Here is a 17,240-nt window from a genome sequence, read left to right as displayed (position 1 = left end):
GCTTCAGCTGAATGAATATCATGAGCACATCAATGGTCAATGGTAAAAGAGAACAGCTGGTGTGTACTGGGTAAACAATGCAGGAATATTCGCAGGGCGTTAGCTGGAGATGTAGCTTCTCACTTCTTGGAAATTCCTTGTGATTTGTTTAGAGTCAGGGGGGAGATTCCTGGATGTATTGTGGATGATAATGTACAGTGCCCACCAAAACACTGACGACATCTTTCCTTCTTTGGATATCAGATCATTTATAGAATACCTGCAAGTCACTGCCACTGTCATTTCATATCAAAAGGTTTATGGTCGTATCCAATTCGTAAACATAGTAGTATAAGTGATTGCAGTCTGAAGTAGGATTCTGCTGTGGACACTGATGATAAAAGTGGCTAGCTCTGATAACCCAACATTCCAACAGGCTATATAGAGCTAACTAGAACTAAGAAGAAGCTAATCTAGCAAACTAAGAGCCTCACAACTAACTCATAACTATCACTCGCTTATATGAGCAGACATTGTTGGCTCCATTTCGTTCCACCATCTGTGGCTCACTGACAAGAGACTCACAATGCATTCTGGTCTACATCCAGCTTGTTTAGTGAGCTACACTGTTTGCTAGAAATCCACTTTACAATTAAGGGACTTTGAGGAAAATGGCTGACATACTTAACAGTGATCTAAAACATAAATAGGGAGCCATATTGGTCGGGGCCTTGATTTTAAGGTCAAATCTCTTGTATAAAATCTTGTACATTGTACTAGTTTCAAAACAGTTAACAGTCATTAAAAAAGACTTTTGGGGCCAACAACAGAGCTTACTGATGAGTGGTGACATCACAAAAAGATCTTACAATTGTGACATCACAATGACAACATCTGAACAGTTGTTCTATAAGAATGTGTTGAGAAAAACAAATACAGACAGCAGACAGCATACTGATCAGACAATATACATTAACTTCAGTCCACTGACAGAGAGACAGGGGAGTGTGCGGTGACAGAAGTTCCTTTCCCATTTGCTGTGTCAGTGTCCCATGGTGCTTCATGAGATAACAAGAACAAGCAAACAATGCTGAGAGATACAGATGCCTGGGAATAGTCCTGTTAAACAAACAGCATTTTCTCACACACGTAAACATCAGCCTCAAGACTGCTGAATTTTATACAATGCCCAAGATGTATGAGAGAGGCATAGGTGAAGATTACCAAACAGTAAAAAGTCAATGCTGAAAAGCAGACTTCACTGAAATACACACACACATTAACTTATTCAGCCAAGCATGTTGTGCTGTCTCAGCGCTGACCCTGGCACTACCCAGGTAGTGCTCAGACATGCACAGATGTATTATTAATGGCGGGAGGGTCTCCTTCAGCTGCACGATGAGCTGCACTGAAAACACTAGCTGTGTCCAAAACTGTGCTTTTCAGTATCTGATTTCGAACACCTTGTTATGTAAGCTCATTGCTGTGCGACAGCAGAAGGCGTCACATAAACAGTCTGACTGCTGGTCTTCCTCAGAGAAGCTGCGCACGAATCTTCAAACCAAACAAGGCAATAAATTATGGGTATTCCACGTCCGTTTACTGCACATTCTTTGTACAATATATATTACATATATGTCATAACACTTTCAACCCACCAGAAGGTCATAGTCTGAAATAAGAGGTTAAAGTGTCTTTAAAAGGTACAGTTTGACAATAAAAAAAAGAAACAGATGATTTATCACTGACCCCAATTGCAGCCAATCAGCCTAAGCATGCTTGGTATCTGATATGTGCTCCTTTAGTTTCCAGTGGGAGATGCTAGGGCAACACTGCTAACCATTACTTAACTTAGACTGCCAGCAATCTCCACCAAATTGGGTAAATACATGCTCTATTAATTTGCTTCTAAAATCTGTATGTCAACCAATAATTTAATAAAAAAGCAAGGACTGGCCTTACAGGCCAGAAAGCAGCAAAATAAAGGGTAAACAGGGTTGGCAAGTCTTGCAGGATTGCTTGCCATCTTTTCCTCTGTCAGCTTATCTGTCGGCTACAATATAATTGCTGCATGTTCATTTGACAAATTTTAACCAGTTTCAAAAACTATGCCTGAAGTTTGTGCTTCTGGTATAAGTACCATAATATTAGCTAGAAAGCAGTAACGCAACGAATCTATTCATTCAGTTCATCCGGGGAAAAATGACCCGCCGAACTGACAACACACCAACGTCGGACGCACATCGTTCTACAAACCAATCAGTGCCAAGTATAGGAAGATTCAGCCTACGTGGGTGATGACACCGGGACGTAGGCATATCATGCAAAGTTGTTTAGTGTTCTCTGAAAAATGCAGTGCTAACTGGAGCAAATGCATTTAGTGTAACAAAAGGACAAACCTTGGTTCAGACCTCAGTGTCTAGTCAGTTTAGAACCTTCCTTGGCTACAGAGAACATGGTAATTCCCTCTTACAGCCACCAGCTACAATGCCAGACAATCAACCAACACACAGAATAAAAGCATACAGGAAAGGCAGCATTTGGAGAAAGACAGCACAAAGAGATGGTAAATAAGACAAGGGGAAAACACGCCAGATATGCAAACAGATGGAGCTAGAAGTCAATGGCAAGTGTGTTTTACTAAAAAACATTTGCACCAAACAAACAAACATTTATCAGGAACACAGACAAGTCCTGTTATTGAACAAGTAGACCAAAAACTTAACATATATCTTTATCCTTAAAATGACCTAAAACATTGTGATATGATGTGCAACACTGTTTATGATAAATACAGCTATTCTGTCAAAACAGCTATATGTACAGTACAGACTGGCTTCTTGTGTGACTTGCTGTTTTTATAAATCAGCAGAAATACATTACAAAATACTATATACAATACCAGAAAATACACCAATGTTACCAATGCACAGTCATAGCCAGCCAAGTAGTCATAGGTGTCTCGGTGGTCTTGCTCATTCTTGCACGGTCACGCAGTTTGTTAGGACAGCCTGCTGTAGGCTGATTTACACATGTGCTCACTTGAGACACATTCACTGCACTGCACACTGATCTCCACTTCACTAACTGTGAGACTACTAGCACCAACAGCCTGGACCCCTATTGAATTAGGACAGTCACTTTAAAGGGGGTCAATGTTTATGCAGGTCACTTTAGTTTAGTAGGTCACTTTAGAATTAGTTTTCACTTTGACTTAAAAGAGGTTTGTTTTGTAAATTGTTGTCAAAAAAGACAAATTATACTGACCATTATTCAATTTCTAAAAGCAATATCCAAAGGGGTGAATACTTTGTACAGGCACTGGTTCTAGCTGTAGGTATCTTAATCTAAATTAAGTATTTAGGTGTGATTATACAGGCCATTAGAGTTTAGAAGTTAGCACTGAAAACATTCTGCAGCTGCAGTGATCTTTCTGATCTCAAGCACAAAGCAGTGTGCATCTCTATAACGATCACAACAAAGGGGCTGTGGTCAAATACTGGTATTTCATAAGAAGCTACTGATCTCAACTCCTTTTGTTTAAGCTCCATTGTCCTTGTTCCTCACAAATATTTCAGCATATGAGTGTTTAGCAGACATACACAAAACACATACCCTGAGAAAAGAATGGTTAATGCTGTGAGTCTTTTTAACAAAGCAGCAGCAAGAGCCACCCTAAAGCCTAGATTTTGTCTTTAGCTTCATGTACTTTCTCTTTTATATGATATTTCCACAAATGAACACACTTTTACTTTCTTTTCTTTATTTTACTTTTGCATGCTGGGTGAACTGACATCCTACATCAATACCATATTCATAATACCCCACATACAAGATACATTTTAGGATATTCGCAGAGACACAAGACTAGGGTTGCACAGCTTCAGTGTTACAGTCATGTCTCAGCTCCTGTATATTAGGCAATAAAAGCCATTTTAAACAGACTCAGGCCAACTGGCTTTAGAAGAAGCCGAAGTGAGCTAAACTAAGCTGCCACAGAAATGGCAAGTTAAAATAAATGTGCAATTCCATACTTTATTGTAAATTGACAAAATTAATTCCATTCAAATTGTATTAGACTACAAACATATATTTTTCTGGTAATTCAGAATAGACCAGGTATTGAGTAACATCGAGTCTAAGCTTCTGTAGATCAGGCTTGTCTTGCCTGATCTACAGACGAAGTCTTGAGTAACATCATGTCTTAGCTTCTGTAGATCAGGCAAGACGAGCAATTAGATCAGAAACTAAGCTAAGCTGCATCAAATGCTACAGTAATGTGACATTTCCAGTTCCGTACTTCAATACCAAATAACAAACATGCAAAATTAACACTTAGCCTAGCCTCTTCTCCTCTTCTCTTTCTCTCTCTCTCTCTCTCTCTGCTTTTGAAACATTTCAAACTCTGTGACTTGGTTTAACCATTTACGTGGTTATTTATCACATGGTTATTTAAATAAGAACAGTCCATTACTGCCACAGGTCTACCTGTGTGTACTGAACTGAGAGACAAGTAGTAAAATCTACTTTCCTAATGTCTCAGAGGATCAACTACATTAGGATTAAGGGAAACACCATGTACATTTGACTTTTTTCCTCAAACTATCTTCTTAAACAAGTGTGGAGGTTCAGATGTCTCTTTTTTGGTCACTTCAGTGGGTGACGGATAGTGTTTGACATGTCGTGCATTACTGTTTTGCAATGACATCTGTTAGTGGATGGAGATGAGGACAGGTTTTGTGGAAGAAAGTCTGGCCAAACTCCCAACATGCTTATGTCTTTTTCAAGATCAGATTCACAGATTGAGGTGAACTAACCCACCCTCCATGCAAAACTGTGGGTTGGCCACCCAATATCCAATGTCAAGGTAGATAGGAAAGCCCCTCTGACCACAACTATATTACAATGATTTAGGGCCAGACTACTGCATCCATATCCGGATTTAGCTGCTGCAATTAGTTAGGTTGAAAATCCAAGATATGTTTACTTCCACTGCACTGGAGTTACAAGGCTAATGTATTTAAAATGGACAAAAGACAAATGGGGTTCCTAGACTACTTGTTGTACTGGGAAAAACACACAATTTAGAAGAGCACAGCTGTACCTCTCTGCTTGCCTAATATCATCACTAGTTATTATTATTGTTATTATTATTACTGATAATGTCAATTATTGAATTACTAGTTATTATTGTATTACTAATTATATTAGTTACACTCATGCATGAAATATTTTCTTTTGCAGCATAAACCTACTTGTGAAATTGTGATTTTGTCTTTGCATCATAATGAGTAGTTTACTGTTATATTGGCTATATAACAACACTTATTTTGCAAGCTTGTTTTATCAATTACCCTTTACTAGCTAGCATAAATCTAGCCTATGCTAATGTAACCCATGCTAGTTTAACCAATGCTTTAAGGGTCTAATACATATGTTTGGTAAGTAACCAAAAAGTATAGCTATGAGCCATCTTTACCTTGTATGTTGCAAGGTTTTCCTTTACGTATTTATGTCCATTACTAGTGCAAAAGAACAATGTATACTGCCTCTGACTGAAAGTGTTAGCTGCTCAAGCTTTTGGAAAGATGCAATATGGGAAATTTTAGTGCTTGTAGTGAATTTGTGTCCAGTAGTTTGGAGCAGCCATCCAGAATAAAATAGACTTTTTTTACCACCGTGATTTTAGTGGGGCACAGCAATTGGTGGTGACTCTCCTATAAGTCATTGTTATGGTCGCCTGTCTCATTAAATGTGGGTAAGCACTCAGCCACTTGTTGCTGCTGGAGTTTGCAGGAGGACTACACTAGCGAACATTTATGGGGGAATCTGGAATGGCCACAGGGTACCAGTCATTCTATAGCCGTATTATGTTTTATTTGTTGTGTCCTTCTTTTGTGATCTACATAGGGAGTAGGGGTGAATTTGAACAGACACCACTGAAGACAAAATTACGCTCAACAAAAGGGGCTCTCTAGGCAGTAAGATATCTGACCAATTTAGTGCCATTTGATGTGATTTCTTAGGCTTTAAATTATCTTTACCTGATGCTAGTTGCTTCCCTTATATGTTTGCTTCATTAGCCTCATAGCTCCTGAATAAAACTAAAGAACCAAACTTCTGCTGCTGATTTAAGTGGGAAAACTTGGGCACACGCTGGCTTTTCATCAAACCATTTGCTTGTGGTATCATCCACCTGCACCTATAACTAACCTTTTGCTCCTTTTTGTTTAGGAGAGAGTACAGCCGTATCCAATTGGTCATGAGAGCTGGTGGGGTGGTGGCTGTGTGTTTTTTTGTTTGTTGGGAGGGGTACTGACAGGCTGCATTTGTAGTGGCGCTTTCCCTCAGACACGCATAGACTGCTAATGAAACCCGATTTCAGAGGAGTAAAACAGGGAGAAATTTAGCGGTCCCTGTTTTTCTGAAGCGGTCTAAATCCAGAGACTGTGTGGAAACTCGGTGAAAGGGGAAGGTAGAGTGATCCAAGATCCAGATTAGAGGGTGCCGGTGCCCTCATGTACGCTGATGCATAAACAATATAAGTTCAGGGTTTGTGGGAAACCTAGCAATGGATGACCTGCTCCACTATTTTTGTCTGAACTGAATTAATCTTTAAAACTACTTGTGAAGCTGTAACTGCTATGAGGCTGAACTTCTTACCTTAAGAAGTAAAGTAAAGGCATACAAATTTCTCCCCGGTCCATATTTAGAAAGTACACTGCAACAGCTTGATTTGGGGTCAATGTCACAAAAACCAGCACTGCTCAGGCTTCAGCAGTTTAGCCCTGCAAATTCATGCTAAAGTTCTGAGAAGTGTTTCAACCTGTGTTTTAACCTTTTCTAACTGAAGAATAATACAACAGAGCTTATTTAAATACCACAGTCTTAAAGGCTTGGCAACAACAACGGTGAGTTTATTTCTAAGGGATAAAGACAGGTTTGAATATGATAATGTGAAGTTGAATTACTGCTGTTGTTGGTAAATAACAAAGCTCAAATATTTAAAAGTAGGATATGGGCCCTATAATATGACAACAAAGAAACCCATACACAATAAACATTAACCAGAAAGTAAACTTACTATTTATTTTTTTCAAATTGCAATCTCATATTTCAGTACAGTGTGAAGCAAGGAATAGTTTGGCAAGAAAGCCAAAAAAAAAAAACCCACAACATAATTTAACCTCTATCTGATGCAGCCTATCATCAGGACCAGCACAAAAAGAATTGCCAGCACTAGTCTCACTTGCTTACAAAGGTCAGCCTTCATTGTTAAAGAGCAAAGGCCATGCTGGTCATCAATGATTTCAATGTCAACATGGAGATGAAAGTAAATAGCAAAGCACTTTTGTAAGTTGCTCTGGATAAGAGCGTCTGCTAAATGCCTTAAATGTAAATGAAAACGGTCTGAAAACTGCCTACACTTTAATGTCCCTTTTTCCTCAAACACTCAGTGAGTCTAACCAGCCAAAAAAAAAAAAAAAACACATATAGGCCTATGTGCAGTATTGACTAGCAGTCGTGCAGTCATATGCAGACCACACAGTCATACACTCATACACCACTCCACCATCTTTTATATCATGTCATAAAACATCAGTCATTTTAAAAAGACATCACAGTTTACGAAAGCCAAAATGTCCATCACATAGAGCAGCCGCCCATCACCCCACTCACTCCCAACTCTATCCATGAAGCCCCTTTTCACAGTGCCCCTGCCCTTTGTTGAGAGGAGGCCAAGCAAAGCGGGACAAACTATAAGTGTGTGAGTTTGTCTGGGAAAGTAACGGGCCTACGAACAGTAGTGCTTATTAAGCTGCACAATAAGGACACAGTGCCATATTGCGATTATGTCATGATTATATCTGTTGCCATATGCCTTGTATTTGAAGTGCATTGCTTGAAACCCCTAAAGACTGGCCTACAATAATCTGATAAAAAAAAAAAAAAAGTTGGTTTAGGATGGTCACAGCTCACAATCAATAAAGCATCCCCTTAATTAGTGAATTCAACACCCACTGCTGACACAGGCTTTCAGGTGCACACACAACTATCTCCAAAAAAAAGCATGGCCAATGCAACTAGACAGCCTGGAGCTGCCAACCAGGAGCCTAAGGGCACCATGCCCAATGCCAAACATCACTCAGAGGGGTATAGAGCCCTCGAACATTCACTGGAGTGATCAAGCTGGAGTGATCAAGCTCCATCCATACTTTGGGGATCAGTTGGAGTTCCAGTACTAATCATCCAACATCAGTACCTACCCTCACTGATGCTCTTGTGGCAGAATGCAATCAAATCCTAAGAGCAATATATCTAGCAAGATCTTCCCATGAGAGTAGAGGCTCTTCCTGGACAGGGTGGGAGTGGGGGGCTCTGTATTAAAACTATTGGTTTCAAAACACACACTGGATGAGCAGGTGTCTACAAACTTCTGTACGAGCAGTGTGTGTAAGTCTACTGCGATATTCGTATCGCAGAGGCTAATATCGTGACTACAATCAGCAAACGATACACTGCCCAGCTCCAGTCGCTCACCTTCTTATCCCGAGTAAGCAACACTTCCAAAGGTCGGCCCCAGAGATATTTTAATCCCAACGCCGTCCCACAGACCACCTCCTACACCACGAACCCATCCTCCCTCTGCTCTGGCGGCTAAAACGCTGCTGTTTACTTTCCCACAGCCCGAGAGCTCTCTGCGGGTCCAAGCACCGGCTGCTCCGCTCCTCCTTCTGTAGCTCTTGTAAGCTGAATGAGTCTCCCCACCCCTCCTTTCTTTCCTCCGTTCCCTCCCTCCTTTCTTTCTTTCCTCCAGCTCCCTCCTTTCTTTCCCTCCCCTGCTGCTAAACACTACAGCTCCCCCGGCTAAAGGCAGCAGCTTTCTGCTGGATTCTCCTGCTGCCCAATGGCAGAGCTGCTGGACAATTCTTTGTCCAATCACGTTAGAGCTCGGGGGCGGGCCCTAAGGGGCCGAGGCTGGGAAAATAGAGCACGATGACGGAGGCGGAGGGGAGAGAGAGGGAGAGAGAGAGAGGGAGAGAGGGAGAGAGGGAGATTGGCATGGCTGCAGATTACGCCATCTCAAATCTGTCCTGAGGGGGAATTAATAGAATTAGCTGTTTGGGTGACTAAAGACTAAAGTGTTTTATATGTTTACTATTATGCCTATATATTTATACATTATATATAACTCCAGAGGCTGTAGTCGAGTTAAGAAAAGTGGAAGCTAGGGTCGCGTAACCTCTTTTAACTCCTTGCAATTAAACATTTAAAAATGTTTAGCACTGAATTTAGGAGTTTTCCATAAAAAAGGGTTAATCCACATCGGACACAGTATCTTTCTCATAAATTAGTACATACACAAAACGTGAATAACTTCCATAAACGTATGAGGACAGTAAAAGAACTGATTTTGTTCATTGAATAATTTACATATAATCTGACAGGCAGTCTATCACAATTTTCAGTAGATTTAAGAAACACGTCCTCTGGAAATTCAGAGGCAGTTAACATGAACACTAAAACCATTTTGTCCCCTTAGATCAGTCTTTCATCTCTAATCATGCTACACACATACTCTACAAACTCTTCTCTGTAAAGCAGCAGGGCTTGGCCAGAGCATGCCTCTCCTCCTCCTGTGTCTGAGGCTCAAACGGTGGTGTTAGCGATCCCCCTGATACGCAGCGCTGCCCGCTGCAAAAGCTCAGCTAGCGTCGTTAGCTAGCTGCTAGCCACTATTAGCTAGCCTAGCGATTTATCACTAGTTCCATGACGGTGGTTCACCTAAAGCGTCTTTACTGAGCTCTCTGTAACTGATGAAGATTTATCTACTCAATTATTTATTTAAATCTGTTACTTAAACAATTGAACACATTTTAATACTATATATTTATAGCTAGCATTTAGCGACATACCTGGAAGATATCTAGCTAACTCTACGTCAAACTTCACGTGTAATAGTTCTCTCCATGTTCAACGTTAGCTTCTGTTTAGCATATTTCTTGGGCAGTTTTTGGGCAGCACTGAGTGTGTTTGTGCTCACAGTGATACACAGGACGCTGACCAGCTTTCTCCATGTGTGTTTAGCTGAAGAGACGGAGATAGAGATGGAGTGATGGGAGGCTGAGGAGAGCCTCGTGCAGTCTGACAGAAGATCAGTGTAAACACAGACCAGGCCTGGGTCCTGTTTTTTTTTTTTTTTACCTAATACACACGTCCTTATGCCACTGCTAAAATATATTTTGTATTATGTTCTACATATTTCACAGTTTTGAAACCAATGCTCCTTTAATAAAATACGGATTACGTAACTTCCTGTCGAACACGTGACTTGCAGATGTTTAATATGCGATGATGTGGTGTCCTGATTTCGGGCAGGCCCATGACCCACCGGGTCCTATATGGGTGCTCCTATATAAAGGTAAAGGTGCACGTATTTGTCACTGTACAGCGTGGACTGTACAGCGAAATGTGTCCTCCGCATTTAACCCATCTGGTAGTGAACACACACTCACACACACATGTCTTAGGGGCAGTGAGTACACACACACACACCCAGAGCGGTGGGCAGCCAACTCCAGCGCCCGGGGAGCAGAGAGGGTAAAGGGCCTTGCTCAAGGGCCCAACAGTGGCAGCTTGCCAAGCCCGGGAATCGAACCCACAACCAAGTTATCGATATCCCGGAGCTCTAACCGCTGAGCCACCACTGCCCCTATATGGGATATAATGGACAATCAGTGTGGACACAATGAGGTGGTATTAATGTTATGGCTGATTGGTGTATGTCCCAGTACAGAAGTAGTTCACAGCTGTAGTGATTAGCTGGGTAGGATACCAGGTTTAGCTCAAACTCACGAGTACAGCTGATAGATGGGTCGGATTGAGGGCAGGTCACGTTCTCACCGCTAATGAACCGCTCCAGAGTTTGTTCGTCACAGGGCCGAGACCACCTCCTCTCAAGGGTGTCTGCTGTCTTGGTCTGCATTCTACTGCCATTAAACTGCCATCTGCATTCTACTGTATTAAACCTCGCCTAAACAAATCGCACCAAGCATGAAAATGAACCTGAATTAACCCAACTAAAAAGTACTTTGCTTGTCCTTACATGTCCCAACCTTTGCCTTTACTTTACAAACATACAAGTGAACGTATAATATCAGCGGGACCCCCCAGTCCCCAGTGGGATCACCCGACCACTGTTAACGTACAGACAAGTTTGTGTTAAAAATGCCAATGGGAAATCATATGCTTTTTTGTTTTTGTACTGTGACATACACCATAAACATACACCGGCTGATTAATCAGCTTCATTACTCATACCCAGCAGTATTTGTAGTGTATAATTACAGACTGTAGTCCATCTGTTTCTCTGCCTACTCTGTTAGCCTCTTTTTACCCTGTTCTTCAATGGTCAGCACCACCCCAGATCAGGTAGTATTTGGGTGGTGGGTCATTCTCAGCACTGCAGTGACACCCACCAAAAATAACCAGCCTACAGACTGGAGGATGAGCTTCTGTCTCTGACTTTACATCTACAAGGTGGACCTAGTTAGGGAGGAGTCTCAGAGTAGACAGTGAGTGGACAGACACAGTGTTTAAACACTCCAGCAGCACTGCTGTGTCTGATCCACTTAAACCAGCACAATGCACACTGCTAACACGCCCCCACCATGTCAGTGTGTCGCTGCAGCGCTAAGAATGACCCACCACCCAAATAATACCCGCACTGTGGTGGTCCTGTAGGGTCCTGACCATTGACGAACAGGGTGAGAGGAGGCTAACAAAGTATGCAGAGAAGCAGATGGACTACAGTCTGTACTTATAGAAGAACAGTGCTTCTACATGGTAAGTGGAGCCAGTAAAATGGACAGTGAGTGAAGAAACAAAGAGGTGGTGTTGATGTTATGACTGGCGTATTTCTGAATAAAAAACAATGTCAGGGAGGTCAGGTTTTAAGAGCTTTGCATTCAGCTGGCCTGTATGGGAGGGTGGCCTGAAGGAAGCCGATACTAAAGAAACAACATTAAAACACACCTGGAGTTTGCCAGCGGCACGGAGAGTGACAGAGTTACAATTCAGACTGATAACACTGCTCATTCCTCAACAAACAGTAAAGTATGGTGGTGGCAGCGTCATGTTGTGGGGATGCTTTTCCTCAGTTGGGACTGGGCATCTTGCTAAAGGAAAGATGGGCAATGCAAATTATTTGGAGATAATGCAATGACAACCTGCTTCAGTAGGCAACTTTAAACATTTACTTTAGGGACATATTGATGTTTCTTCTAAGTCTTCACCCACCCAGCACTTTCTTTAAAAGGACATTGAAAAAAATGTCAATGCTGTTGGTTGAAAGTGAAAGGTGAAAATACATATTTTCCATGTGTTTGAAAAGTCCTCACATCTCCCCTCCCCATTGTGATAGTGACAGGTGGCCGGCGTCTGTTGGCTGATGTGTTAAGAGCTGTGGTCCCGACGATCTCCCAATGTGTTGGCTGCATAGCAATGCTGCATTGGCGTCAGTTCAAAATGAGGTGGTGGCTGACTTCACATGTATCGAAGGAGGCATGTACTGGTCCTTACCCTCCTAGTGTCAGGAGCATTGCGTGTGATAGGTGGAGCTGACTTGGGGAGTCTGAGTGGGTGGGTTAACTGGCTCACCTAAAATTGGGGAGAAAAGTGGGATAGAATTTGAAAAAAGAAAGAAAGAAAAAGACATAATATCACTTTCAAGCAAAATGGGACGTGTCTCTTTAACAACTGGTGCTGGGTGGGGGTGTTGTGATCGGGAGATCACAGATTCATTCCCTGGTTGGGAGCTATCCCTTGCCGGGGGTCCCAGAAAGCATAATTGGTCAGAGTGATGCAATCCGCTACAGCTGTTTGTTGGCTAAGGTTAAAGAACCTTGTCCTTAAAGCATGTTTGCTGGAGGGAAAAGATGTGGTTTATGCGGCTTGAAGAAAGCGTAAGCTTTGGTAGCATCCTGTGATAGAGTCCTAGCTAGAAGTTAGGAAATGGAAGTGGCTGGAGATTAAATTGGGGAAAAGTCCAGCAGTCTCTTATTGGAGAGAATTTATTAAAACACATTAAACAAATACACTCAGTACAAAGTAAAACGATGACGATTCGCCTCTGTCCTGATCATTCTGTTATCTTAAAGGAAACAGCAACACTGCTCAGATTTATGCTTTAGTCCATAGCTAGCCACTGCCGTGTTCCAAAGCGATCCAAAGACACCGGACAGTGCATGCTGCGACGATGGGCCTTTAACCACCGGAGCCTTTCGGCAGCTTTTGAAGCCTAGTGTACAGGAACGAATACACTTCTAGAATTAGACTGAAGCTTTCTTTATATATATTTATATTCAATACATTCATATTAGCTTCAGTTTGATTGCATTTAACCGGAGCTCAATATCTGCACTACCATGAAAGAAAAATGGTACAAACGCATAATCAAAACAGTTGAAACCAAAACCAAGTTCATTATTACATACAATCTCCTCGATGACGGTAAAGTTCAGATGAAATGTTTTGAGGCTCTCTTTCCTTATGAGATGCGAATGATCTGAGGTTTTGTTTTGTGTGTGTGAATACTGAACTATGTTCTTTTTTCTCACATTCATAGTCTACACAAATATGAACACCATTCAAGTACGTAACTACAGTGTGCGCCATGATCAGGTTTTTAGCATGTTCACAGCCATTTACATTAGTGGCAGAATGGAAAACCGAACAACAGAACAGTTTAATCTCCTTTAGAGTAAGAAAGCCACGCAATGGAGTGGAACTTAGGTGCTTGAGTACAAAACAGCAGAAACTAGAAGTTGCTGAGGACATCAGTAATCCAATAATTCACCTGCATTAACGTCACTGAGTGTCTGTAGACCCATCCAGATGAGCATGGACTTGACACTGAATGCTTTACGTAAACCACGTAATCAGAGAATTAAAAAAACAAACCCAGAGCAGTCCACTTCCACACTACTGATGGCAACAAAACGGCACTATTCATGCCATCAGCAGCCCATAACTGTTCATTGATCATTAATTCCCCCCACACACTGACATACAGAAAAAAATGCACACACAATATAGTAAGCAAAAAAACATACCACTCCACATTTCTGGTCTAAGTGATGCATAGAACTCACTTGATTCAAATATTTATATCATTTCCACTTGAATAAATACACAGTACCAACACAATTACTGCCAAAAGAAAAACAAAACTGTGTTAAAAAACCCCAATAAGCCCGCCCAAATCCAAATAACACCACGGTTCACCGTGGACCTGTCAGACTGTAGTGATATATCTTGTATATCTTAAAATGAAATGAAAGACTGTCAAATATTTTAACATCACTTATATTTGAACAACTTCACAGTAGTGGAAACCAGGGGTTACTGTCTGCAACACAAAGCTAGCCATTTCATTTACTATCCCAAACTACCAGCGAACCTCAATAAATTTTATATGTAATTCTGATGATGGTAAAAATATTCGGAGTACTTATTTCACCCGACTGCATGAAAATCAAGGTGTAAACACCGCCCAAAAAGCAATGCAATCAGATTACGATCAGATAACTCAAACTATATTCTGAGGTGGTCAGAGATAGATCTCGTCAACATTTAATACAAGTGTAAACCAAATGCATAGGCTGTGATCAGACTACTGCCAGGCAAGCGGAAATTCGCCTGTCGAGAAAAGTTTTAAATACGAGTAAGAACTACTGTGGATCTAGGTTTGTGGATCTACCTCGTTCGCTGTCTTGTGTGTGTGGGTGTCAGTTTGTGCACTCGTGCTTCTATGCTGGTAGATGAGAGGAGTATTACAGAGTTTGTTCCCTTGCTGTTTTAACAGCCCGTTGCATCTGAAAAGTTAGTTTGAGAGTAGAGTAAGAACCATCTATTGTTCCATCACGTTGTAAAAATTCCTCCGTGTAGGTTCACAGTTCACTGTCTCCTAAAGCAGGAGAAACTTGTTTACAGCAAGTAAAACGGAAATGATGATGGTAGATCCAGATACCAACCGGGAATATCCAAGGCATGTTAGGAGGGCTTAAATATATGTCTGGTTCTTATCACCACAATCTGAATGTTTCTCTTAACCAATCACTCTAAATGACTCCCATCTCTCGGAAGCTAACCTATGTAAGCTACCCATTTTATGACCATTTTCATTTTAATCAAGCTAGGGCAATTCCTTTTACACAAACTAGTGCTTTAGTTGACATGTTGTTCATAGTTGACACAGTCCAACTATGGCATATATGTTGTTGTTTATGTATGTATTTATTTATATATGTTAATAGGTTATATATTTTTGTAAATATTTTGAGTAGGTAATTTATCAGGTACAGGGGCTTATTGGGTGTCTTTCCTTTATTCATGTGGAAATAAAGTGTGTATTCAAATCAAATAAATTCTGACACTTTTTCCAGGGTGGAGTCCAACGGGCGAAGAACGCCACAGGTCTTTGGAGAAAACATCACACATTTTTCTTCAAGTTCTCAGCCCAAAGATCCTGACGAGACATTCAACATTAAAGAGTAAAAGGAACAATATCATGGAAAATAAAAAAGGATTATCCCTCTTTATATAGATCGATACACAGCACATACTATTTCCATAAATTAAGATGCTTAAATTAGGGGCCCAAGCACTGAGATACGACTTTGTTGTACACTCACATAAGGAGAGCACTTAAGAGTTTCGAGAGTTACGCAGGCGGCCCAGAAACTGGCCTGCCGTTGCCCTAATATATGCAGAACACTGCAGCATAATACTGTGGACCCATAACACTGTTTACAAAGATGTTGGCAGGGAGCCAAAGACCTAAAATTCTGACCAAAAAAGCACTTGATTCTTTTTTTTTTCTTTTTTTTTTTTTGCTCAAAAACATTCAGAGCTTAAGGAAATGTATCACAGACAATTTCAACTACAGCTAGTGTTTGTAGATAATGTATAGGAAACCTGTCAGGATGCCAGTTTATGATTAGATATTTGTGTATGTTCATATTATCAAGCAAAAAGGAATAGAAAAAACCTGACAGGTCTGTATTTAACATGTTAGTAATTCCAGGTTATGGCTGAATAATTCTTATGATACAGGCAGAGACTGTGTCATAGTGCACAAAAAATGCGATCACATCCACCCCGTTTACCCTCAGTGCTCAACTAGTGAAAATGCCTTTAAAATCACTATACAATGCATTCCAAACAAAAGGATTTCGGCATAATTAGCAACTAAAGCGGTTGGGTGACGTGACCGCTGTCCTCGTATATATATATGTATATATATACTTCTCACCACTGAGGCAATGGCCAGCCGTCGCACTGTTTTTGTCTCTTCTTTCACATTCACTACACTGAGAGAACCACTAGGGGGCAGGAGTGGTGCATCATGTTCAAGCAGAGGAGCAGAAAGAAGGTATTCAAGGCGCACAGGAGGAAGGGATTGTACATGACGTCCGGAGAGGGGAGCAGGATTCTAATTCAGGACGAGTAACCCCACCAAATGGCTCAATAAACGCAGAGAGATCATAAGAGTCTTCGACAGACAACGTGTCAAAACAGTAAAACATCTTTCCTTCTCCAGCACCAAGGCCTATTGACCAGTGCCTTAAAACTCCTCAGCGTCCCTCTTCAGTCCTGTCTCCAGCCATGGATGTTTCCATAATCACTGAAGTAAAATGAAATTAGAAATAAAAGCAGGAGCCTACCAAATAAACTGGCGTGTATGCGATTATTCTTTGAGACGAAAGTGCAATCAATAGGATCTGTATAGTACTGATTCATTGGAGAGGAATAGCATCTGTCTTAATTTAACAGAGAGTCGGGGGATCGTCATCGCTAGTCTTCAATGCAGATGACATCAGAGGGCTTGCCGGATTTCAGCTCAGGAGGGGACATGTCTCTTAGAGCGTCGCTGGACTTCTTGTCTAAGTGGCTGCTGGGCAGCGGGGGGCCGTTTGAGGACACTTAAGAGCAGAGAGAGAAAAAGAGCACATGATTAGTCTAGACCTGAATTAGGGTATTAGGGAATGCAGAAAGCCAGCATGGCTAACAATAAATGAGTGTTGGAAAGAATCTATTCACATAATCACACTGGCAATGCTAACAGGTTTAGATAAATTGGTCCTTCAAAATCAGAATCACTTTATTGGCATGAATGGAGAAGGTGATGGGTGTCAGGTGGGCATGGGCTCTGAGTGGGACTGTACAAGTGTTTGTTACTGAGACCCAGTTGGAGAATG

General features: G+C 41.3%; 2 protein-coding genes across 6 annotated transcripts in view; both read right to left on the bottom strand.

Annotated features, from left to right (window-relative positions):
• The window catches only part of arhgef10la (Rho guanine nucleotide exchange factor (GEF) 10-like a), a 221,883-nt gene extending 213,159 nt beyond the window's left edge, over window positions 1-8,724 (bottom strand). For all 3 annotated transcript variants that reach the window (XM_072665387.1, XM_072665388.1, XM_072665389.1), the window contains exon 1: window positions 8,521-8,724. The gene's annotated coding sequence lies outside the window, so the exon portion shown is untranslated. The remainder of the gene's footprint in view (window positions 1-8,520) is intronic.
• Window positions 8,725-13,036: 4,312 nt separating this feature from the next.
• The window catches only part of chd5 (chromodomain helicase DNA binding protein 5), a 68,030-nt gene continuing 63,826 nt past the window's right edge, over window positions 13,037-17,240 (bottom strand). For all 3 annotated transcript variants that reach the window (XM_072666479.1, XM_072666480.1, XM_072666478.1), the window contains one exon: window positions 13,037-16,964. In XM_072666479.1, coding sequence (XP_072522580.1) covers window positions 16,837-16,964 — 128 coding nt within the window. In that variant the 3' untranslated portion in view covers window positions 13,037-16,836. The remainder of the gene's footprint in view (window positions 16,965-17,240) is intronic.

This window comes from Salminus brasiliensis, chromosome 21 (assembly GCF_030463535.1).
Source record: "Salminus brasiliensis chromosome 21, fSalBra1.hap2, whole genome shotgun sequence".
Taxonomy (NCBI): Eukaryota; Metazoa; Chordata; class Actinopteri; order Characiformes; family Bryconidae; genus Salminus; species Salminus brasiliensis.
The sequence above is the reverse complement of the archived record's forward strand: the minus strand, read 5'-3'. Positions and strand labels throughout refer to the sequence as shown.